Consider the following 25,049-nt stretch of genomic DNA (forward strand, 5'->3'; position numbering starts at 1 on the left):
CCTAATGAGGAAAAAAATAAAAAACATATTTTAACATAAAGTAAACTATGTGTTAGTTAAAAAACACTTTTGAAATAGTCTTGTCAATATTAAGTTTAGCATCTCTCAAAAAACATTTGATATTAATTGTATCATTGAGTCCTGGAAATAATGAATTTACTCATTTGTCAATTAATCAATTTATTATTGACTATATAAGGTGTGTTTTGTATGTCATTAACTTGTATTCTGAAGAAGTCTCACGACGAAAGCGGTGATTAAATTTTGTTACGCTATTTTGGTTGTCCAGCGTTCTTCTCATTAATGTATCATACCCAGCAACAAGATGTGCAACTGTTTCTAGTTCTGATTTACAGAACCTACATTTATCTGTTTCTCCCATATGTTCAATGGACTTTGTAAACCAACGTGTACATGGTCCACTGTCCTGGGCTGCCAATGTTAACCTTTCATCTTTGGGTTTAAATTTGCCTCTCCTTAACCGTTCCTGCATCAGATCCTGATCAACATGAGGATGTTCCAGGAGTTTTATGAACTTGCAGCTATATCTATGCCTCTCTACATTTCCTGCCTTCTCATCTAATCCTTCTCTTTATATTCTTTCTTTTGTTATTTTGGCACATTCAGTTGCTGCCTGATTTTTGTCTACTTCTGGTCTGATTTCCTTTCCCACTTAACACCAATATGCTTCTGCTAAACTTAACAGGGAAGCCATTTTAGGTTTATTCTCATCATGTTTTAAAACTTTCACTGTGTTTGGGTCTGGTGAAATCAGTAGATATACATGCAGTCTTACAATTACAGATCTATACATGTAATCAGTTTTGAGACAGCCCATACTTCCTTCAGAACAAGAAATATATAATCTTAATATACACTAAATTTTATATAGCATTTGATTAGTGTGAAATATTTCTTTGTTTTCCTGTCCAAGTGATCCAATGCCTTTTGGAGACAATCAGTCACCCCCAAACTGTCGGTTAGAACAGGAAAAGCATATTGGTTTAAGGCTTGGGCTTTCTTCCTATATGTCAGGGCTGTTTTCAGTATTAATTTTAATCTTCTAAAATATTCCTTAGTGAGTGCACTTGTTCATGTTTTAATATAAATCCTTCATCAGTTCCCATATATTTATACACTCCCACCTGCTCAAGTTCCTTTATATCACATTCCTATCCGAATCTGATATTTTCTTGGTGTCGCAGCTTTCCTGATTTAAATGTTGCTTTTGCACATTTCGCAAGACTAAATGACATTCTGGCAAAAGTGACACTTCTTGTCTGAATTGCTTTATAGTTTTCACTATTTGATTCTTCCACGATGGTATTTAATTTCTTCCATTCCTTTCCTTTATTGCTGTGTGTTACTTGATAAGACTTTATCTGTTATTAATTTAGCTCCACAGTAATATATCTTATTTACCTCTGTTAAATTGCATGAATTGTTAATAGTCTTGATTACTGTGTTCATCTCTTTTATCAGTCTTCAAACACTTTTAGTAGTATTGACTTTTTGTAATCTATATTGATTTTAATGTCTATCTCTATTAAATCAAGCAACTCTGCCCTTAGATCATTTTCATCTAAACTGAGGGTGCATTCTTTGTTCTGTTTCCTGAGGGTATTCTACAGAAAGTTCCAGAACATCTTCCTGTGACATATTCTCTTCAACTGCATCCTGAGTCATTCACTGCTCTTTCCTATGGGAACTGACTTATCACTCCACAGCATTGACTGCATCAGAGTTACCACTGTTTCCTGCTCTATCCCATAGTGCAACTCCATCTAAACTGTTGTACTGGTTTCCTACTAAAGGCTCTGAGTGTCTTCATGAGGCAACTGATCAGATGCTTTCCATTCCACCTGCTTTTCCTTAATTTGGGGACTCGCTGTTCTATCATGCTGTGACATTACCAGAGTTGTTTTTTTTACCCTAAATCCTAGACTTCTCATGTAGTACATAACTTAGGTTTCTATTTCTTTAACTTATCTAATAATGATCCTCTTTTCTGCTTTCCCATTTTGTTTTCTTATTTATTGTATTGTAAATGTTTCCATATTGGATGCCTTTGCCTGTATTTCTCTTCACATACCTTTTGTGCTGCTCTTCTTATATTGATTAGTTTTTTTCTTCTTTTCATAAATATTGCAGCATAATAAATCTATTTTTCTTTCCCATGTTCATATTTCTTTTTCATATATCTGCTGCTCTACCTGTTTCTCCTTATTTTTGGGACCCATTGTTCCATCACAGCCTGTATTAGACTTTCTATACTAAATCCTTCACTTTGCAGGTATTCCATAACTTCAGCTTCTATTTGTTTAACTTCTGCTTTACTAAACTTCTGTTCTATGTTCCCCTTTTGTGATCTTATTGTTTGCATTGTGAACATTTTTCATACCAGGTGCCTTTGCTTGTATTTCTCTTCAAATATCTTTGGAGCTGCATTTTTTTATTGATTAGTTTGTCTTTCTTTTTTGCATAGATGTTGCATTATGTCAGATCTCTCTTCCCCATGTCCATGTTTTTTTTTATAAATTTCAAAACTCTGTGTGTTTAATTGTTTATATTTTTGCATGTCCTTGGTCATGTCTTTTTCCAAAAGGCCCATGGTTTCTTGGTCTATATAATGTTTTTCATGAATCTGTTTAATTATTGAACACAAACTTGCATGTGAAGCTTTCAACAGTTCTTTTTGTACAAGTATTCTTCTTTCCTCTAATTTCTCTCTTATTTTTTATGAATATCATCTATCCAGAAATTCTGGATTTCTTGCATAATAGTAACACTATATAATTTATTTCTTATCTTCAGTAGTCCATTTTATCATCTTTATGGCTGTTTTTTTGGGTCTGTCAGCTTCTGTGGTTATTGTGGACTACTGTTTCCTTCTACAACAGGGTGGACCATCCTCCCATAGAGCCTGGCCTAACCACATTGTAGGACTGTTTCCTTGTTTTGAGGATTCTACACTGTCATTTTTTCCAGTCCTGGCACCAGTTCACCTATCAGAATTGGGCACTTTTTTATCCTAGTTCTTGTGCACCCAGCTATCTTTTTTATTTTTACCCTACTACTGTCCATGATATATGTTATATAAAATACATTCTATATATCAGTGTCACCTTGGTGAGATTTTGTAAAAACATCATTCACCTCTTGAAGTTACTCACCAAGACTTGAGGATGAATTCATTTTTGGCAATACTACTCTCCTTTGCTTGCTGATTTTATAATCTCTCCATCCTGACCCTAAGGTCTTCAGTATTAAATGAATGTTGCACAGAAAGATTGATGGAGATCACTGCAGATATTTTAGCAACTGTAGAATTAAATAGAAGTTTCTGCTGAGTAGACTTGCTGTGTGTTACTCTACCGATGATAACAGACCAGTGAGTTAAGTTATAACTGCATGAACACAACTGGTGGAAGTCAGCCGTTACCACAGATCAAAGGATACTGACTTAGGCAGAGCAGTATCATTCTTTGTGCATGACTGTGCATTTTACTGGTGAGTTTCTGTTTTCCCTGCTGTTGTATGACTGTGGAGTTTCATGCAATGTGGAGGAACACAGCTCTCACATGGAGGGTAAAGGTTTCTTGTTCCTCTGCAAAACCACTTTATTTATTTATTTGTTTGTTTGTTTGTTTGTTTGTTTAGACTTTATTGACTTGGCTGGTTCCCCTGGATAAATTCCCTATTTTCAGGGGAGATCTCAGCTGGTATTCATACTGATTCAGGGAAAATTGTCCATGGCACCAGGGAACTTCCCCTACTCTTTTCAGATACAGGGCCGCTGTTTGCAGTGACACTTCCTGCTTCCGGTTCGAGTACAAAGGTAGCTTGGAGAAGCAGGGAAATGGAATGTTTCATGAGTGAACCTGAGAGTGGTAAAGATGTTCCTTGGGGAGAATTAGTGGATAAATTACAGAAGGAGGATGTTCAGCAAATAGAAGAGTATGTGGTTAAAAGAAATCGTATGCAGAGATAATGAAGGTCAGAACAGAAAAGAGGAAGAAAAAGCAGAAAGAAACAGATACAAACAGGAATAACCCTTTTACTGTTCAAAGTGAAAATAAAAAAGATAGTGACTTGGACAGATATAAGCTAGGGGGTGAAGTAATTGCTCCCTTAAAAGTTAAAGTCAGTGAGGTAAGAGCTTTTAAACATATAGACAAAGATACATATTGTGACATTATTTTTGAAACTGGACAAATGATGAAAAGATTCTAAGGGGAATATGAGACAAAGAAAGACTGTGTGCATTGGAATTTAATCATGCTCAAGACATTTTATGGAGAGAATAAGAAACAAGTTCATATACAATTTAGGACTGAAGTAGAAAAGGAGACTTTAAAATAAAATTTATCCTATCTATGTAGAGATGTATTAGATATTTCAAAAGTATATGATGATAGAGGTCTATAGATAGGGACATCGAACTGTCACATTGTTCTGAAAATTGAAAATGAAAATACTGTTCATATCGCAAGCATTACAAATGTACAGGGAGATAAAGGCATGGTGAAATATTGAGAGCAGCCTAAAACATATTTTGTTTTTTTTATGTGGAAAAACAGATCATTTGATTAATAACTGTGAAAAAAGAAAATGTTTCTTATGCAGAAAGACAGGACATGATATGAAAAATTGTGAATGTAATGTAAAGAAAATAGGACATTTAGGGGAGGAATGTGGGGAAGAAGTCAGTGAAATAGAAGTAGGGACAATAGAAACACTGGTAGAACAGAATCAAGAAAAAGTACATATAGAACTAGAAACAGAAATAGTAGATTCACAATCCGTATGGGAAGAGATTAATATTTTAGAAAGAAAAACAAGAATCACAGAAAATAAGAAGTGAAGGATTTAGTATAAAAAAGGAGGGGATGAGGGGATGGGATCAAGTGATACTGAAGTTATGAAATGGAATTTAGTTAAACAGAAAATAAATTCTATTGGTAAAAGAGTTCAAGACAGAAAAAGAAAAATAATAGAAGGACATACTAAAGAAATAAAGGTAAAGGATGAGTATGATATTAAGACACTATTACTTGCAAAATCTTGTCATTAAATGTTACTAGTATAAAGAATTTAGTAAGAAGAATACGTGTTTTCAAGTAGTGTGAAAAACAGAAGACTGATATTATCATACTAGAGGACACTAGATTTTTAACAGAAGATGAACGATTAGAACTTGAAGTGTGGTGGGGAAAAAGGTTTACTTATTATAAAACAAGCTTTATATGAGATACATAAACTAAGTGCAACCCAACAAACTATGGTATAATTGGGATTATATAAACGAGCATATGTTAAATACAATCCGACAAACAATGCATGAGGGTATCTGATACTCACACATTTATATAAGCAAATAGAAGGGAAGGGATAGAATTTGAAGAGAAGCAGGTACTTATGTATTACTGCAACCATATTTCTGCACTGCCATAATTCGGTATCTGTGTGCAGAAACAGGTTGCTTAACTTAAGAAGGGGACTGTGAAGAAGAAAGCATTACTCTGTCACTGTGGGTATGAGCCAGGAAGAGGAGAAAGGGTACGAGTTTGTACCTCTTTGCTCCTGTAACTCAACAGTGGGGCTCTGCTTTGCAGTACCTGCATTTCTCAAGACGATGTCAGGTACTGGAAAAGCGACTCATCAAATGCACCCTGCGACGTTAGAAGATTACAAATTTCTCAAGGGCAAGGATTACTGCCTTTCCTAGGTTAGGCAAAGAGCTCAATTACAGAAACTGAAGTGCATAATTTCACTTCTAATATTAACAAAGTGTCCCCGTACCTCAAGATTACACATAGTAAGAGCACTTCCAAATACATCTTACTGCTGGACAATGCACTTCTTCCTGCACTTTGTGGCTGGTAGCAGCTTTTTCCCTGAACATATCTTTCGAAATTGCCCCCCCAAAGAAAGTGACCAAAACCATCAGTACTGTGTGTGGCTGGTAGCAGCTTTTTCCCTGAACATATCTTTTGAAATTGCCCCTACAAAGAAACTGACCAAAACCATCAGTACTGTGTGTGTGTTTGCCTTCTCTGAAGGATTCCTTCCACACAAACAAAAGAAATCCGTTCATCAGAATGACAGCAGGCATGACAATTTCAAGCGTTCATGTGTAATGCACGCCGAAAACAGGAACAGGGTTTCTCAAATGTTTGTCTTACCGAAGGTAAAGTAAAGTTAGTCCACAGCCAATCTGACTCAAAGCAGCACGTTATAGTGTTTCATGGGCTCGTTAGTGTGGAAGTATGCAAAAGTCGCAACCGCGAAAATCTGGTTGCGATAATACTAGAGTACCAAGAAGGATAAACCGTGTTATTGCAAAGTCTAACAATAAGGTAAGGATGTGAGTGCAGGGATGAAAAGGGGATTAAAGGAATATGACCTGTGCTGCACTGCTGCACTGGAGGTGCTGGGGGCAGCTGAAGCTCTAGAGAGAAAAGTTACAGCTGAGGGATAGAGAGAAGTGAAGTGTGGATAAGCTAAGCCATAGTTTTATAATTAAATTGTGTGTATTGATTGAATACAGTGGCATTTTGCCTGTACAACAAGAAGTTTTATTTCAGCTGAGAGTGGAAGCTGAAGTATGATATAAAGCTTTTGAGATGGGGAGGGATTGACTCCTATAGCTGAGTGCAAGTGACAAGAAGTTGTGGTTAGTGCAGTTCAGTTTAGAGATGGGTGCATGCAGCAGGTGGCTGGAGCAAGACTGATTTCTTAGGTTATAGGATGTAGTTTTCACATGGAGCTTAGTTTTTAGGGGAGAAACTATGTTGGCTTATAAGAGCTGAAACATTTGTGAGCCAACTGGAGCTCAGCCCTTTGTTTAACAGACAACCATTTGTCTTTTTCTATAGTTAGGTAGTGATGATCATTTCTAGGGGAAGGTGTATTAAATCATTTTATTTTGTTAGAAAAAGTTTGAATAGCTTTGATATTTCTCTAGGAGGATTCACTATTAAGGGGAAGGCTGTATTTCAGCTCAGGAAGTCAGTTCCCTTTGCCTCTGCTTGCTGTTGTAGAATAAGTGAGGTGATGTGCGATAATGTGTTGGCCATAGTAATGAAGTCCCTTCGTGAGAGCAGTCATTGTTGCTGGCTCCATTACATAGATCTTTGATGGAACTTTGGCCTCATTTTTCCCTCATGTAAGATTCTTGGAGTCACCATCATCCCTGCTTCTGATGTAGCTAATTACCTTCCCATGAATGGCATTGAAGTTTGACAGATACTTTTTACCAGAGGAAATGGCTGAGAAGATTATTAAACTGACTGTCTGGCTATTAGTATACAGTATGCATGGATCTGACCATATATGCTGTGTCTAATGTGATTAACCTCAAACAGTTAAACTTCTGTGAATGTAGTAATTAAGTTCTGGATGTGCTGAATACTGAATTTATTTGAGAGGCTCCTTGGAAGCATTGTATTTCGTTATACAATAGGAGAAATTATTTAATCTTAAGGGGGTGCACATAACTCTAATATGAAAAATGTGATATGTAGTTCATCATTTTTTGCTTGTGTTATTTAGTTAAAGTCCTCCTAGATAAATTTGTTTGCTATTTTTGAAAGGAAAACTGAAGCAGTTATGTGACTTGCTCAGGATCATTCATTATGCAAGAGATGACAATTCTTGACCTTCAACTTTATAATGAACATAAGAACTAGCCAGAAAGCAATGTGATGTTCACCTTGACCAACAGTGTAGGGGGATGGATGGATGGATCAAAGATGCTTATTAAGTGCATATAGTGGAAATGTATAGTATTATGCCATGACACATTTTTCTTTTATTTTTCTGTCAGATAAGTGTTAGTGTATACAGATGTTTTGCACACATTGCTTCTGACACCATTCCTCAAACCAAGGACTGCTACTCAAGTGACATACAGGTAGCAAGTAAACATAGACTAGCCATGTCACTCAGGTTGCTTTAGACATGCTATGTGTATTTTCCATGTGTCAGAGTGACTGACAGCATGGAGAGTTGAAAACTGAAAGGTTCTGTTGTCCTTTTATTACATGAAAATTGAGGAATCCACTGTCAATCTACCTTTTTGATACACTAAGGTAATTCACTGTCTGCTTCTGTAGCCTCTGGGGTAGACATGATAAGGTATATAACCCTTTACTTGGTCTTAGATTATTAATCAAACATATTTCCTTTTACTCTGTGAATGCCTGTAGTATTCTAAACAAAGTTTGTGAAATCCATGCCTGAATAGCCTTCCACACCCCTGATGTCATCACCCTAACAGAGACTTGGCTAAAACCCCAAACCTCTGATAAAGACATTCTCCCTCCTGCTTATAATATACTCCCCATAGATCATCAAAACAAAAAACGAGGTGGCGTAACCATCCTCTACTCCAACCACCTCACCATTACAAGTATTATGAAACTGATCCCATCCTGTTCTCCTGCTGAACTACTGACAGCTAACTTTAAAATTAATGACCACACCACTGTCACAGTAGCAGCGATCTATATTCTTCAGGAGACAACATTCCTCTGCTCGAAAATATTCTTTCATACTTTTCTCAACACAGCCCCAATGAAACTGTCCTCCTTGGGAATGTCAACATTAACTAGTGAACTCTCAGTAATCCAAACTCTAATACTCATTGATTTATATGGTTTATGCAGCTAATCTCCCAACCTACTCATACAAACAACACTCACACAACTAGTACTCTTATTGACTGGGTACTTGTATCTAATCCTTCCAAATATCATAACCCTGAAACTCTACCAAACACCCAGAGCAATCACTCCCCTATAAAAGTGCTTAGGTTCACTCCCCACTTCTCAAAACCTCCTAGATTTATCACTTGTCGCAAATTTTTCACTACAATCCAGAAACCTTTAATGCCCTCCTCTCTAAAGTAAATTGGAAATTCCTTACCCAACTCCCACTAGAAGAAGCAGTCCTAGCTTTCAACTCCAACTCTCTTAGCATCTTAGACTCACTTGCCCCCCTTGCAAAGTCCGAATTAAGTCCACCATATCTCCGTGGCTTTCAAAAGCCACTCGTACCCTTATGATAACTAGAGACAAATTATGGAAAAAATGGTCACAAACTAAGCTCTCTGCAGTCTTACAAAAATATAAAGAACTCATAAATCTGACAAAAAACACAAACAAAGATAAAAAGGACTTCTATAACAAAGCTCCCACAGCCCTAAAATCTAATCCTAAAAAATTCTGGAACTCTATTAACCAAATATTACATCCCGGTAAGCTTAGCTCCCCAATCCATGCCCAGACAAGACATCTGAAGAAACTACCACTATCTTCAATACCTATTTTATCGTTTCAGTATCTAAGCTACTCAACCCTAACCCAAACTGCTCTACTACTAACATCTCCAACTTTTCTGAACCTTCTCCTCAAATGCCTTCTCCCTCAAACCTGTACCTACTAGCTACATCAAAACTCTACTCTCCAAATAAAACCATGTTCAGCATCAGCTGACAATATTCCTTCCACTTTTCTTCTACTAGCAGCTGACTCTCTTGTTTTCCCTGTATCTATCCTAATTAATCACTCTGTCTTTGAATCTAAAGTCCCTTCCATATGGAAACAATGCTGCACTTTACCTATACACAGAGGAGGAAACTCCTCTGATATCTCCAACTTTAGACCTATCGCTATCCTCTCCCCTCTCTCTAAAGTACTAAAAAAATGTATTCATAAACAAGTTATGCAGTATCTAATACAGGAAAATCTGCTTACACCCACTCAGCATGGCTTCAGACCAAAACATAGCACCACTATATCTCTATTATACACAAACCAAAAGACAGCTGGTTCACCCAGGCTAACACTGTGCTGAAAAGCAAATAAACTGTCTGTGCAATCCAGTAATAAAAATTCTGTTAAAATCCAGAATGTAATGAAAAGAATGAAATAAAAAAATAAGAACAAAAATAATAAAAATTAAGTCCCTTGATAAACGCTTTCAAATAGTTCTTCTTCAGATCGTATAATCAAATGGGACATTCATCTGTATATATAAGCCAATCAAAGTTATTCACCCAATGTGAATATCAACACCAAGGTTCCAGCCAATCCATGTTTGGATTTCTCCATCTGATTTGCATAAACCGGGTTAACAATCTCATTTTCTAAATGGATGCCTCACACAGCTTGCTAATATTCAGTACTAATGAAATATGCAAAGTAGGTGATGTTAGTAACCAATAGCACTTCCAAAAGAAGTAACAGATGAAGCAGCTAGCTTTCACCCATACTTAGAATCATGCCTTACACTAATGTATTGGAGTCAGAATATGCAAAATAGGTGAACTAAACAGCCAATAGTGGCTTCCAAAAAATAGCAAAAGACAAATCTGCTAGACTTCTTGTATTCTTATTGAAAAACTTGTCAAATAATCCCAAAAGCAGTTCTTTACATATTTCTAATATTCAATAAAGAAAAAATGGCACGAACAATAAATGGATGATCTAAGTAGCCAATGGTGGCTTCCAAGGAGCAGCAAAAAACAAATCTGCTGACTTTCATAAAGTCCTATTATGAGACTTCTTTTCTTTAATCTTATTAACCCAAAAGAAGTTTTTCACATATCTCTGAAATGATGGGGATGACAAAAAAATAATATATGTAGTAGTATGCATCGCTATCAATAAAAAACAGGCGATGTCATTACTAAAATTTCATTACTCAAGACAGGAATATAGCAGGACAATTACTAAATGACAATAAATGTCAAGGCTCCATGTCTTGCATGGCCCCATTTGTACCTCGATAAATTCACATGGTGACTGCCTATAAGTTTTTCCTGAGAAGAGTATAGGTATGAGGAGAAGGTTCAGAAAAGTTGGAGATGTTAGTAGTAGAGCAGTTTGGGTTAGGGTTGAGTAGCTTAGATACTGAAACGATAAAATAGGTATTGAAGATAGTGGTAGTTTCTTCAGATGTCTTGTCTGGGCATGGATTGGGGAGCTAAGCTTACCGGGATGTAATATTTGGTTAATAGAGTTCCAGAATTTTTTAGGATTAGATTTTAGGGCTGTGGGAGCTTTGTTATAAAGATAAATATCTGAAGAGACATGGTGGAATCTCAGTAAAATTTCCTATTGATCTTGAATGGATGGGATGAAGTCAGAAATTCATACGTATTAATCTTGGGTGGAGGGAATGAAGTCTGAAATTTGCATACATTGCTATAGTGAAATAACATACTTATTATTTTGTTTTACAAGAGCATTTATATCCTAATGGAAGTTCGATTAAGATCAATTATGTTAGTGTCAAGATTAGAAGATTTGATGCTGTCGACATATGCTATTTGTAGTTTAATATGCCCATATCTTTCCTGCTCTGGTTTCATCAATACAAAACTGGACAATATGATAAACATCTGAACAGAGATGGCGGAATTCTAGTAAAAGTTCCCTATTGATCTTGAATGGATGGGATGAAGTCAGAAACGTATATATACTGACTTTGGATGGATGAAATGAAGTCTGAAATTTGCATACATCGCAGGCCTATACTCTTCTCAGGAAAAACTTATAGGCAGTCACCATGTGAATTTATCGAGGTACAAATGGGGCCATGCAAGACATGGAGCCTTGACATTTATTGTCATTTAGTAATTGTCCTGCTATATTCCTATCTTGAGAAATGAAATTTTGGTAATGACATCACCTATTTTTTATTGACAGTGATGCATACTACTGCATATATTATTTTTTTTCATCCCCATCATTGGACATCAGAAATATGTGAAAAACTTCTTTTGGGTTAATTAGATTAAAGAAAAGAAGTCTCATAATAGGAATTTATGCAAGTCAGCAGATTTGTTTTTTGCCGCTCCTTGGAAGCCACCATTGGCTACTTAGATCATCCATTTATTGTTCGTGCCATTTTTTCTTTATTGAATATTAGAAATATGTAAAGAACTGCTTTTGGGGTTAATTGACAAGTTTTTCAATAAGAATACATGAAGGCTAGCAGATTTGTCTTTTGCTGTTTTTTTGGAAGCCACTATTGGCTGTTTAGTTCACCTATTTTGCATATTCTGACTCCAATACATTAGTGTAAGGCATGCTTCTAAGTATGCATGAAAGCTAGCTGCTTCATCTGTTACTTCTTTTGGAAGTGCTATTGGTTACTAACATCACCTACTTTGCATATTTCATTAGTACTGAATATTAGCAAGCTGTGTGAGACATCCATTAAGAAAATGGGATTGTTAACCCAGTTTATGCAAATCAGATGGAGAAATCCAAACATGGACTGGCTGGAACCTTGGTGTTGATATTCTCATTGGGTGAATAATTTTGACTGGCTTATATATACAGATGAATGTTCCTTTTGATTATATGATCTAAAGAAGAACTATTCGAAAGCGCTTATCGTTTGACAAGGGACTTCATTTTTATTATTTTTGTTCTTATTTTGTTTTATTTCATTCTTTTCACTAAATTCTGGATTTTAACAGATTTTTTATTACTGGATTGCACAGACAGTTTATTTGCTTTTCAGCACAGTGTTAGCCTGGGTGAACCAGCTGTTTTTTGGTTTGTGGATTATTTATTGGACAGTTCACCACAGCAAAGGGAATATCTCTTCATTTTTTTCATATCTCTATTATACTTCCTCAACAGTGTCTCTATAGCCATGGATCACCATAAACTTATTTCTTGCCTATTCTTTGGATGTGTCAAAAGCTTTCAACACTGTCTCACACTCTCTTCTGCTACACAAACTGCATAACTTCAACTTCTCCTCTGATACTCTTGCATGGTTCTCCAGCTAACTCCCTGATAGATCTCAATCAGTGAGATGGCACTCTGCACTTTCCCCTTCTCTCCCTGTAAAAAAGGGTGTATCTCAAGGGTCTCTCCTAGAGCCTTTACTTTTTAATATCTTTACTAATCATCTCTATACCTCTTGTCCTCAGTCATCTTTAGTGCAATATGCAGATTACTCTACAGTCATCGCCACAGCCAACTCTCTCTCTAAGATCTTCTCAGCTACTTAGGCATCTTTTAACTTAGTTGAAACATGGCTCTCCAACAACCAGCTCATCCTTAACCCTAAAAAAACAAAGCTGTTATTCTTCCTACCTAAAAAGTTCAACAATATTAAATCATCCTTCTCCATATAGTCCCTTAATAACACTCCCATTCAGATAGAATCCAGTAATAAGCTGTTATGAGTAACCATCGATGATCAGCTTAAATTTGACTTGCATGTTAATAACTGTATGAAAAAGATTCATTCAAAACTAGAGCTTCTTTACCGTAGCAAGAAATTCCTTACATCTGAAGCCAAGATTACTCTCTCTCTTACCTACCTTCTACCCAGTCTAGTGTACAACTCAAATTTTCACAAATCTTAACTCAACACTCCTGACCAAACCCGAATCTACCTACTACAAGGTAACTAGATTTACCATGAAAAAACAGGAATCAATGCACCTCAAACCAAAAACCTTTTATTTACACACTAAATCAATTATCTTAGTGCCTTGGCTAACAGCCTTTACAGCACTGCAAAGGCTATTTGTTAGCCGAGGCGCTAAGACAATTGATTTAGTGTGTACATAAAAGGTTTTTGGTTTGAGGTGCATTGGTTCCTGTTTTTTTTTTTTTGTGGTGGATTATAGATTTATTATTTTCTGTGGTTGAAAAGGTAGCTAGATTTGCTACCCAAAAAAACTACAAATCCCATCACTGTCTCTCTAAAACACCTAAACTGGCTTAAATTGACCCATCAGCTTCTTTACTCTCAGCTCCAGATCATCCATTTTATCCTATACCAGCCTTCCTACTGCCCAGCACTTCCCCTCTCATCTCCCATTATTCTCCCTCCAGACCTCTCCAAAGTTCTAATCAAGACCTACTACAAATTTACAAACATAAATCTAAATTTGGATGTAACATGTACAGCTATCACCCCACTATTGCCTGGAATAGGCTCCCACTAGAAATCAGAACCCTTACACATCCTAAACAATTTAAGACAGCCACCAAAGAGCACTTTAAAAGTCACTGGTCCTGCCACTGCACTCTCCCCCCCTTAAACATCCCCTACTTCTCATACCTTAATCTACTTTCTGCCCTTAACTCACTGTTCTGACTAGCTCTCTTAATCTTCCTTGACTACTCTTTCTACTGTCTTCTAAAACCTATTAAGCAAATTGCCTCAGAGAAACATTCTGTTGTAATAGTCTTGCCTTCATGCAACTCCATTATGATAAAACTGGGTTTTTGTAACCACTTACCACAAAAACTATATTCATCTTAATGACATATTTCTTTTTATTTTATTTATTTTTATTTATTTATTTATTTATTTATTTAAATTTGTTGACCGGGAGTGTCCGACTGGACGTGGGTCCATTTTCAGTGGAGGCCCGGGGAGAAAAGCTCCACAGTAAAATAAACAGACAGTAGTTACATTGGATTACATAGTGATTAACAATTTAACATAGAAATTACTTACAACATATTTACAGATGAAGAACATAGTACATCAGTAGACAACTAGAATCTTTATCTGTGAAGTACATAACAGGCATTAACAAATGTTACAATGAGAAGTTCCTGCTGTATAATAAGTACTAGGCTCATGAGCATCTGAGCTTGCTATCATCAAGGTAGTTAGTGGAGGTGAAAGAAAGGTAGTAGTTGGATGGGGTGGATGAAATTAGAGTGGGAGTTGCAAGGGCATAGCCAGCATGTTTTTAGGTGCGCTTTTAATAAAGTTTTGAAGTTGGTGCATGATGGTACGGAGGTAATTGTGGGTGGGAGTGAGTTCCATAATTTGGCTATGGCGCAAGAGAATAGTGCTTCACCAGCAGAGTTATTGACTTTAGTGATCTGCAAGTGATTTTTGTTGCTGGATCTTAGTGGTCTGGTGGTGCGATAGGGTTGGAGTAGATTCTGGAGGGATGGGACATTTAGTGGATGGTTTACTAGTTTGTGGGCGAGTGAGAGTTGATACCACTGAAGGAGGTGAGGGAGTTCAAGCCAGCCCAGTTCAGCAAGTGAGAGACAGTGGTGACTATGGTAGGATGCCCCTGTGGCGAACTTTGCGATTTTGTTGTAGCAGGTCTCTAGCTTGTCTAGATCACATTGCCTTAGGTTGGTATATACTGGAGAGGCATAAAGTAGGGTGGAGATAAGGTGGGAATTTGCTATTGAAATCTTTGCTGCTTTGGTGAGAAATTGTTTATTTCTGTATAATGCTCCTAGTTTTTTGTGGACTTTTTTTATGGTCATGGATATGTGAATGTCAAATTTTAGTTTATTGTCTATTTCCACTCCTAGCAATTTGGTGTGTTCAGTTGGGTATATAGTGGTGTTGTCTTTTGCTGTGATGTTAAAGTGAGAGTTGTTTTGAGTATGTTTGGTGGGTTGGAAGATGAGTAGTTTAGTTTTGTTTGGGTTGAGTATTAATTGGGCATCGGATAACCATGTTTCAACAGAGGAAAAGGCTTCCTGTGTGACTTTTTGCAGTTTGGGTAGGGACTGGGCTGAGCAGATGATGGTAGAGTCATCTGCGTATTGGATGAGTGTGCCATGTTTGGTGGCAGAGGCTAGATTATTGGTGTAAACAGAGAAAAGTAGGGGTCCAAGGATGGATCCTTGGGGAACCCCTATGGAAACAGGTAGTTGGGGAGATATGTCATTTTGCCATACAACGGATTGTTGGCGGTCAGACAGGTAACTCTGAAACCAGTTGGTGACTGATTGTGAGAAGGATAGGTTATTGAGGACAGAGATAAGTTGTTTGTGTGGGACCATGTCCAATGCTTTAGATAGGTCTAGGAAAGTAGCAGAGGAGAGATAGCCATTGTTTTTATGCTGAAGGATAGCGTTTGTAAAGGAGAGTAAGGCAGTGGTGGTGCTATGGTTTGGTCGGAAACCATGCTGAGTACTGGAAAGGAGGTTGTTAGTAAGGAGGTAGTGTGAGATTTTATACATCTTGAAAGAGTTTTGCTATACTCCTGATTATTGACACTGTATAACATTGTATTGCTACTTAATGCCTTGTAATAATCCTGTAACATTGCTGTTTAATGCTAATTTATAATGAAAATTGTATAATATATTGGAGCTTTTCTCCCCTGGCCTCCGCTAAAAAAGAGCTCTTTAGCTCAGTCAGACAAAACCGGTCAACAAATGTTAAATAAATAAATAATAAAATAAATAAATTTACTAAATATTGTAATTCCTCATGAAGATACAGAAAGTGTATGGCTATACATTACCATGCATTTTGCACCATTTCTACCTAATTTTATAATTTCAATATGTATGCCCATGACATATATGCAATGTTTTAATGAATTTTAATAATATTTTAATTTTATAGTTCCATTATGTATGCCCATTACATATATGCAATATTTTAATGAGAAGGTAACTTCTTAATAATAAAATATATAAAAATCCATAAATGAAAGTGTAAACAATGTCTGGGCAGGCTTTTGACAATAAAGTGAAATTATCAGGAGCAAAAACATTGTGGATAAACTTAATTATTTCTTTTTTTGTATTTATTTCTTAGGTTACTGTACTCAGTCCTTCCACCTTCAGTTGCTAATGAGCTGAGGCACAAACGGCCAGTACCAGCCATGCGATATGATAATGTAACTATCCTTTTCAGTGGAATTGTGGGATTCAATGCTTTCTGCAGCAAGCATGCCTCTGCAGAGGGAGCAATGAAGATTGTAAATCTTCTGAATGATGTGTACACAAGGTTCGATATTCTGACTGATTCCCGAAAGAATCCTTTTGTTTACAAAGTAAGTAAATGTCTTTCCTTGAAAAAGTAAATAGACAACTGATTAAAGTAAGACTAAGGATTCAGTATTATCCAATACATTTAATGCATATTATCTGTTGTAGAATAGGTAAATAAAATTATTATGTTGTTTGAAACTGACAATAGATGTGAATTTTATTTTTTCCTAAATAAAGACAAGCAAGTTGACCAATCATTCATTCTTTCATTTACTCAGACATTCATTCTCTGGTACAGGCTTAAATTTCTTCAGGATTGTGGGCAAGTCAGAGCTTAGAATTTCACTCAGTGGTAATGAAGCCTAGAACTAATCCTGGGCAGAATGACAGTCCATCAAAGATGCACACCCACACCCATGCATAGCTTACACACCTATCAGTTTGGAGGATTGCCAGTTCTTCTATAGCATGTCTTTGGGATGTGAGAAGAAACTAGAACATTTGTCTAAACGCAATGAGACATAAGGTCTGCAGTCTCCACAAAGACCACACTAGAGGAAATGTGAATTGGAGAACTGAGTGCTGTGAGATAGCAATGCTAGTTGCTACAGTACAGTACATTTAGAAGTTGAATTAGAAAAAAACGTTAATACCCAATGGGAAATGACAAATATAAATTAAAATACTTACAGTCCTAAAGAAAATAAATAGCCTAAAAAACAGCAGAAGTTTGAAGTGCGATGACGTATAATGTGAATATGAATGAGAACTTAAGTCTGCAGCATTATTCATTTATTTATTTATTTATTTATTTAGTTATTGGCATTTGTTTACTGGGAAAGGCCAGCATATTGCTATCTGTATTCATAAACATTTACACTTCTGAAAAGTCAGCTTAAGAGCTTCAACTTTTTTATCTGAACTTTCATTGAGTGTAATATATCTTTATAGATAAAGCAGGGGTTCAATGTGAAGGGTTATTTATACAGTGATGAAAAATGTAAATATTTTATTAATTAATTAATTAATTAATTAATTAATATTTTTATTGGGCATTTGTTTACCAGGAAAGTCTGACTGGGCATGAGTCCCATTTTCAGAGGAGGTCCAGGGATAAAAGCTCCAACATACATAGTTCAGTTAATAAACTAGATAATATTATCACATGAAGTGCAGTAACAAATAGTAGAATCAAAATACAAGATAAATAAAGTCAGATCAGAAAATGTTGCAGTGAATATTAACCAACAATCATAGGATAATGAACACCTAGTAAAGTACAATCAATAGTAATAACCAATGATAAATATGTTAAGCATTTTAAATACGGGCAAAAATTAAGAGAAAGGAAAGAGATTTTGCAGCTGGGAGAGATTAGAAAATGGAGTTAAAGTAGGGAGCTATCTGAGAAGTAACTGGTGCTTTGGCTAATAAGAGATGAGAGGGCAGGAAAGGGGTAAAAGAAGGGTAAGGGAAAGTGAAGGAAGAAGGGAGAAGGAAGGATGAATGAAGAGAGGGGGAGAAAGGAAGAGGAGGAAGGAGTAACGGGTAGTGTCAGCCTGGAGTAAGACATGTACAGAGCCAGGAGTTAAGGAGAAATCTCTTTAGAGATTGTTTAAATATGTGACTACATGGCATTGTTGTAATATCTGTAGGAATAATGTTCCAGATCTTGGCTACTGAGTAGGAACATAGGCAGTGACCAATAGATTTTTTCGGGTTATGGATTTCAAGACGTGTTTCTCAGATGAACGAAGAGGGTAATTAGGGAGGTAATGGTTAAGATTGGTGCTGGCTGCTGGGCAGGTTGAGGCTTTGCATACTATTTTATGAGCAAGAAGGAGTTAGGTGAACTTGATGTAGTGAGGTAACTCAAGCCAGTTTAAATATCTGAGGGGAGAGCAGTGGTGGGAGTTGTATGACTGGCTGCAAATCTAGTTTTGTTTTAGCAAAGGTCAAATTTTGATCTTAGAAAGATCTGAATGTTGGTGAAAATGGGTGATGCGTGTGGTAGTGAAGGAAGGAGGTATTTATTAACTAGAGTAACTCTTGAGAAGTTGGTAAGGAATCTTTTTGATTTGCCAGTTTTTGGTTTGTTGTTTTTATGCACTTTTGAATATGAAGATCAAATTTCAGTTAATCATCTGTTATGACACCAAGTAACTTTGTGTGAGGTACAACTTCAGTTTCAGCATTGCTGAGAGAGGATATTTTGAAGGTGTCTTTTATGTGTGTTTGGGATTTGGGGAGAAATAAGTGCAGTTTTGTTGTATTTGGATTTAGGAAAAGCTTACTATCACTGAGCCAGTTTTCAATAGAGTTAAAAGCCTTCTGAGTGATAGATTGCAACTGGGAAGGACTATTGGATGAGCAAGTGACAGTGGAGTCATCTGCATATTTTATAAGTATAGCTTGCTGGGAGGATTATGTAGATCATTTATGAATATTTAAAAGGAGAGGGCCAAGTACAGATCCTTGTGGGATACCTGTATTAACTGAGAGAAAAGATGAGTAAGTGGACAGCCATTTAACTTATCATAGCTGGTTAGATAGGTAGCTAGAGAACCAAGTGACTGTTGTAGTGGAAAAGTCTAAATCAGACATTTTTGAGAGTAGTTTGGTATGTGAAAGCTTTATAGAGATCTAAAAAGAAGGAAGAAGCTAAATTGTTGTTATCTCTGGCTTTAAGGACATGGTTCAAAAAGGCAACAAGGGCAACTGTTGTGCTATGATCTGGGTGAAAGCTGTGTTGGTAGAGGTTAATAGATTTTCTTGAAGTATTGTAAAAGTTGTTTATGAATAAATTTTTCTATGAGCTTGGAAAGAGGGGGCACAATTGCAATTGGTCTGAAGTTTATTTCAGTGGAGTTTCACCCTTTATGAACAGGAATATGTAATATTTTTTCCAGAGAGATGAGACATCTGACTGGCGACTGGATCAATTGATGATGACAGAGATTGGGTAGGCAATAGATGGGGCAGCAATCTTTAGATATTCATACGGGAGATTGTCTACAGAGGAGGAGTGGGGCTTAAGATTGTGTAATACATTTTTATATAGGAAACAGAGACAGATTTTAAGTTGAAAATGATACTGTTAGAGCTTTGAAGTTTGTCAACGGTGGCAGGATTCTGTAGGGAGTTTTGGGTGAGAGTGGCTATTGAGTCTATAAAGTGGGAGTTAAATTTAGAAGCAGTTTCTAAGGGCGAGATGCCTTGACAAGGGTTATGGGTACTTGGAGTTCCAGGGTATAATATTTTCTTGATAGTGGATCAAAAAATTTTGGGCTGTGTTTTTGGTTATCCTGTGGGTTGAAGTAATAATATTTCTTATCGGCAGTAACTTGTTTTTCAGTCATGCTTCAAAGTTGTTTGTAGGTCTGTAGGTGAGCTTGAGATTTGTATTTTTGCCAGTTTCTCCAAGTTTAATTGTCTACTAGAAGGAGATAACTAGGGTGACTGGGTGAATTTAACTCTCTTTTTTTCTTGTAGGAGCAAGGCTATTGAGAATGCCAAGAAATATTGTATTACATTTTAGAACGGTATTATCCAGTGGTAGGGAACAGAGGTTGGACCAGTTAATGGACAGAGCTACAGTCTTAGCACTATGCCTAAATCATAGCAGTTGACAGTTACATAATGAAATCTCAGCATTTTTTTTTCCAAATACAGTGGCTTTTAGTTCATATGCCTTTACTGCCACAGTCTGACATATTGTTTTATACCCAGCTTTCATTCCAGATGCTGTGTTGATCTTCACTGTGTAAGTAGAGTTACTACTTACACAGTCAATTATTCCAATATTATACACATACTTAAGAGAAATTGGAGAATTTTTTCCTGTTTTAATAATTTAACCAACAAATTAGGAGATGTTCCACATATTGTGTATAGAAAGCGAAAATCACTTAAGCAGTTTTTTGAGTCAGCAGATGTAGTCTCTATGCATTTTATTAACAAAAGAATGGACACATTTAGATAAGCTTTTTGTCCAAAATGTAACCATATTTTGGAGAAGGAAGTGCTAGTTGTTAAAAAGGTCCAGATCAACCCCGGGATTCATGAAGCTTGCACCAGGCGTGGCGTAGGTGGTATAATGCCAAATATGGCCGCCGAGCGATTCAGGTACGATCCAGTTCCACGTGCACTACCAGCGTACACCAGATCTGCACAGCCCTTGGCTCAGGTATGCTAATCACCCCATGCGCAGTACTGCACCATGCAAATGAAGGTACATAGCAATTCATTAAGTGGTGCAGGCGTAGCGTAAGCCTACAGAAATGTAAACCAAAAAAAAAATGGTTTACATTTTGCCAAACAGAACATCAGAGCTATGAAAGTGAACCAGAATCATGTATTACAATGTTAACATATGCCAATGGCTAAATATACAGCCAATGGCATAAGAAAAGATGCACAACACCTAAAAAACAAAATTTAATGTCATGTCCACAGTAAAGCAAAGTACAACCGCAGGGCATGTGTGCGCAAATGGGAACACAAGGAAAATATATACAAATGTCATAAAATCGCAATGTAATACAAATCATGATTTCACCATAATACTCAATGGTATGCATGGTACACCACAACCAAGCTGCAAGGGTTGCTAAGGGTCTGTGACAGTGTTCAGCATGGTAACTATGAATTAGTAGTCAATGCTATGCAAATGAGGCAAGTAATACTGAATCGCAAACGTCCTGCCGGACTAAGGATGTACCATATGGTGCAGCGCTACAACAACGAGGAGTGGTTTTGAGGTATACATGACATCAGCAGTGGGGTGTGCCACCGTAGCTGTAAGCACATTGGAGCAATGCAAATCCAGGCTGCCAATTGCTAAGCAAAGCCACAGGATAGGAGTGGGGATGTAGGTATAGCATTGTTTAGCTGAGAGCACATATGGTGCCAAAAGCGCATGTGTACATGGATGAAAACATGCCTAAAACCCGGTAAGTGGACGCACATGCCACGCACCACAGCTCAAACAGGAAGGTTAGGGGAAGAAAATAAGGAAATGCCGCATATGTTGATACTGTGTGCATAGGTTCCTAGGTACATCGGTAGGTACATGCCCAATTGTCAGAGGCCATTCATCAGCCAAGGCAAACAGTGTCTGCTGTCACCACCACATTGATTAACCAACTGTCCTTCAGTGGAGCAGAGCCAATTGTGGGATCCATGTGTGTAATCACTGTTTCCCACACACTCTGCATGGATTCCCTGGTGTGTTAATGAAGGGCTCCATATCATGTAATCAGGGATGTAGTAGCAAAGCATGGAGAGTACTCATGACAGGTATCTGTCACCCCAGCATGCTCCACCTATGGCTGTGTGAAGGTGTAGCACATTATAGTGTGTGGCTCACTGTGACATAGATTCCCAATGCTGGAGCACATCCATTAAACATCATTTGGACATACCATTAATAGGTCTCATCTATATGTAAACTAACTGAGTTACACATTTGATTGCAGTATGGAGTAACAGCCATAATACAGTCCACATACAAAACATCATAACACGTGTACAAATCCCAGATGCCCACGTGGTAAAGGCATTGACTGTCGTGCATGTTCCCGGTTCCACGTCCTGCAAGGGCCGTTACGTAATCCCGAAAGCACGAATAATGGATGTTGGATGCAGGTCATCAGATCAGGTTTAGCACATGTTAGTGGGTTTATGCTTTGGCAAGTGCTGGTAAGCGTCGTTTAAACATGACTATATGGATGTGAGCGAAACAGGGCTAAGCTTTGCTGAATATTGTGCAGATCACGGTCAACGACGTCCAGAACAGGTGAAACTAGCATTATTCACCCCTGTACTAATAGTGCCTGCTCTGAAAGGTAAAATGACCACTGCCAACAGTAGAACACACAATCATGTACACAATCACCTAACACTAAGCTACCCGAGATGTACCAATGGCAGGTGTGTATTGTGACAGGTTAAAACACAAACGTGCGGAGTTCAGGAAACAGTATACATCACCATGTACACAACAAAAGGTGTGTTCTCCCTCTCACTCTCTCTAGATATATATATATATATATATATATATATATATATATATATATATATATATATATATACATATGTATAAAATAGAGATAGAAAGGGTGATAGAGAGATATACGTCGATATATACGGATTCACCTATATCTGCAAATATATAGATAGGTCAATGACATGTACACAACCATGAAGGTACAAATAAATAGGATACTGCCAACTACCAAATGTTTTACATACCGACATGCGTAATCACAAGGCTTAAAGACCGAAAGACCACAGCACCGAAACACTAGAACCACGAGTAACATTATCACGATGTTAAGGGACATTTAGTTATTGCTGCCGGTGCTGCGGTCCAGGTAGGTACTGTGTCCACTGTGTTTGTGATTGCTTTAGTCTGTGTAAGTGTGTGTTGAGGGTGCTGTGTGCGTTTCCGTGGGACTGTAATGTGTGTGTGTGTGTTTGCATCATGTGTCTGTTAGTGCTAACTCAGAGGTAGATCATTACGGTAGGTGTGGTCATAGCTGGCCATAGGCATACGGTTACCACCTGCCCCACTTTAAGAGGGACAGCCCCTCCTTGGGCAGTTGTGTCCTGACAACAAATATTAAAAAGGGCAAATGTCCGAGATTGCAGGACATAATTATGTCCCATATATTATGTAATAGTTGCATTAAATAGTTATTCCTCTATCTAAAATACGTAAATGTTACAAGAAACATGATAAGTAGCTAAAGTGCTACAAGAGTAAGTATGTATTTAAGATAAAAGTACATTCTATCCTGTGTACTGACCATGGGTATGTGTCAGCCTGTAAGCAGCGATGTGTGTCCTGCAAATGTCCCACTATGGCCATTTGAAAAGGTGGCAACCCAAGCCAAAGAGTGTTCAGTCACCAACACAACTGCAATGAATGCAGATATCTGTGACAGAAATACACGAGGCAGCTGTCATTTAGTAACATTCCCTTACATATCGATGTTTTTCCGGAGGTATTGAAGTATCAACCTCACCTGCATGCTATATAGGAACCAATTAACAATGGCTCAATGTATAAGCCTGCAACAACCATAGTTTTAGTCTACTAAATGATAGGTCTTCAATTAGGGAAGGAGCCCACAAAAACATATGGAATATGTAGAAATGCAGTCCCCACAAACCTGTATATGTTATGTACACCCACCTACATCTCCTCCACACCCAAAACAATTGCAATACAGACTGTAATAACATCACAAACATCCACTCACTCAATTACATCTGCAGAAGCGTTAACATACCTTGTGAGAGACACATTTATAATGGCGCCATGTGAAATTGTAGCTGTTGTATAATGGAACAGACGGCGATGTTACTGGTTTTGTTTGCAATAGTCCCTTATCAGACGGTTGAGATGACAGGTACACTTACATGTAGAACCACATAGTCTAGCCATCACACACAATCCATGGGGGACATGAATTCAAAATATCTGTGTCTCTCCAAATAGCAGTTGCAGTTCCTCACAACAAAACACATACAGGCCGTCTCCCTGAAAGTAGGGCAAAAGGGCAACGCCCAAGTGGAGTATTCAATTATACCCCACTGTTGCCGCGGAATTGGCGAATGGAGTAGCTGCACAGCTGATGTGCATGTAATAATTTACTCAGGAACACCAATTGGCGGCAGGATACCACATGTTACAGGTATCTACGTATATAAGGATGCCTTGCCATACATTCAAACCATATGCTCATACCATAGAACCGTTTAAGCAGGAAAGGTGTAAGAGAGATATTTACGAAGACTCTGAATGCTAACAAGGTATGTAGAACACTCAGTATGTTAGTGTATGTAGAGCCTGTTTTGTATTAATTAAAGTGTACGCAATGCATAAAGTGGGAAAAGGTATTATGCAGTGATGTCTTGTTGAGCATAGTAACGCTTGTAGAAATTGTGTGTCCTGCTCTGGACTACAAGGTAAACATCTCATACACCACAAGGGATGCTACATGAGGGCTTTAAACACAACAATTCCACACCACCCGCCGTCAGTGGTAGGGTTTGTCCAACAAGTACGTGCCATAACAGGGGATAGTATATGTTGATATACTGTCACAGTAGGCGTGTGTATGGGCATATAACGAGAATAACATGCCTAAGGTGGTCCTGCTGTGCAAGTATGCTTTGCATTATGGGATAATGTTTACAATATGTGTAATGTACAGTATTGTAGGTAGATATGTCAGATATTTTACACAACATAACTGTTATGTCATGCAAACAAAAGGTATGTCTACTGGCATG

General features: G+C 37.4%; 1 protein-coding gene across 1 annotated transcript in view; it reads left to right on the forward strand.

Annotated features, from left to right (window-relative positions):
- The window catches only part of GUCY1B1 (guanylate cyclase 1 soluble subunit beta 1), a 1,108,262-nt gene that overhangs the window by 733,524 nt on the left and 349,689 nt on the right, over nucleotides 1-25,049 (forward strand). The window contains exon 10 of the mRNA XM_044062441.1: nucleotides 16,573-16,810. Coding sequence (XP_043918376.1) covers nucleotides 16,573-16,810 — 238 coding nt within the window. The remainder of the gene's footprint in view (nucleotides 1-16,572; nucleotides 16,811-25,049) is intronic.

Source organism: Protopterus annectens, chromosome 2.part1, assembly GCF_019279795.1.
Source record: "Protopterus annectens isolate FY-2018-M chromosome 2.part1, PAN1.0, whole genome shotgun sequence".
NCBI lineage: Eukaryota > Metazoa > Chordata > Ceratodontiformes > Protopteridae > Protopterus > Protopterus annectens.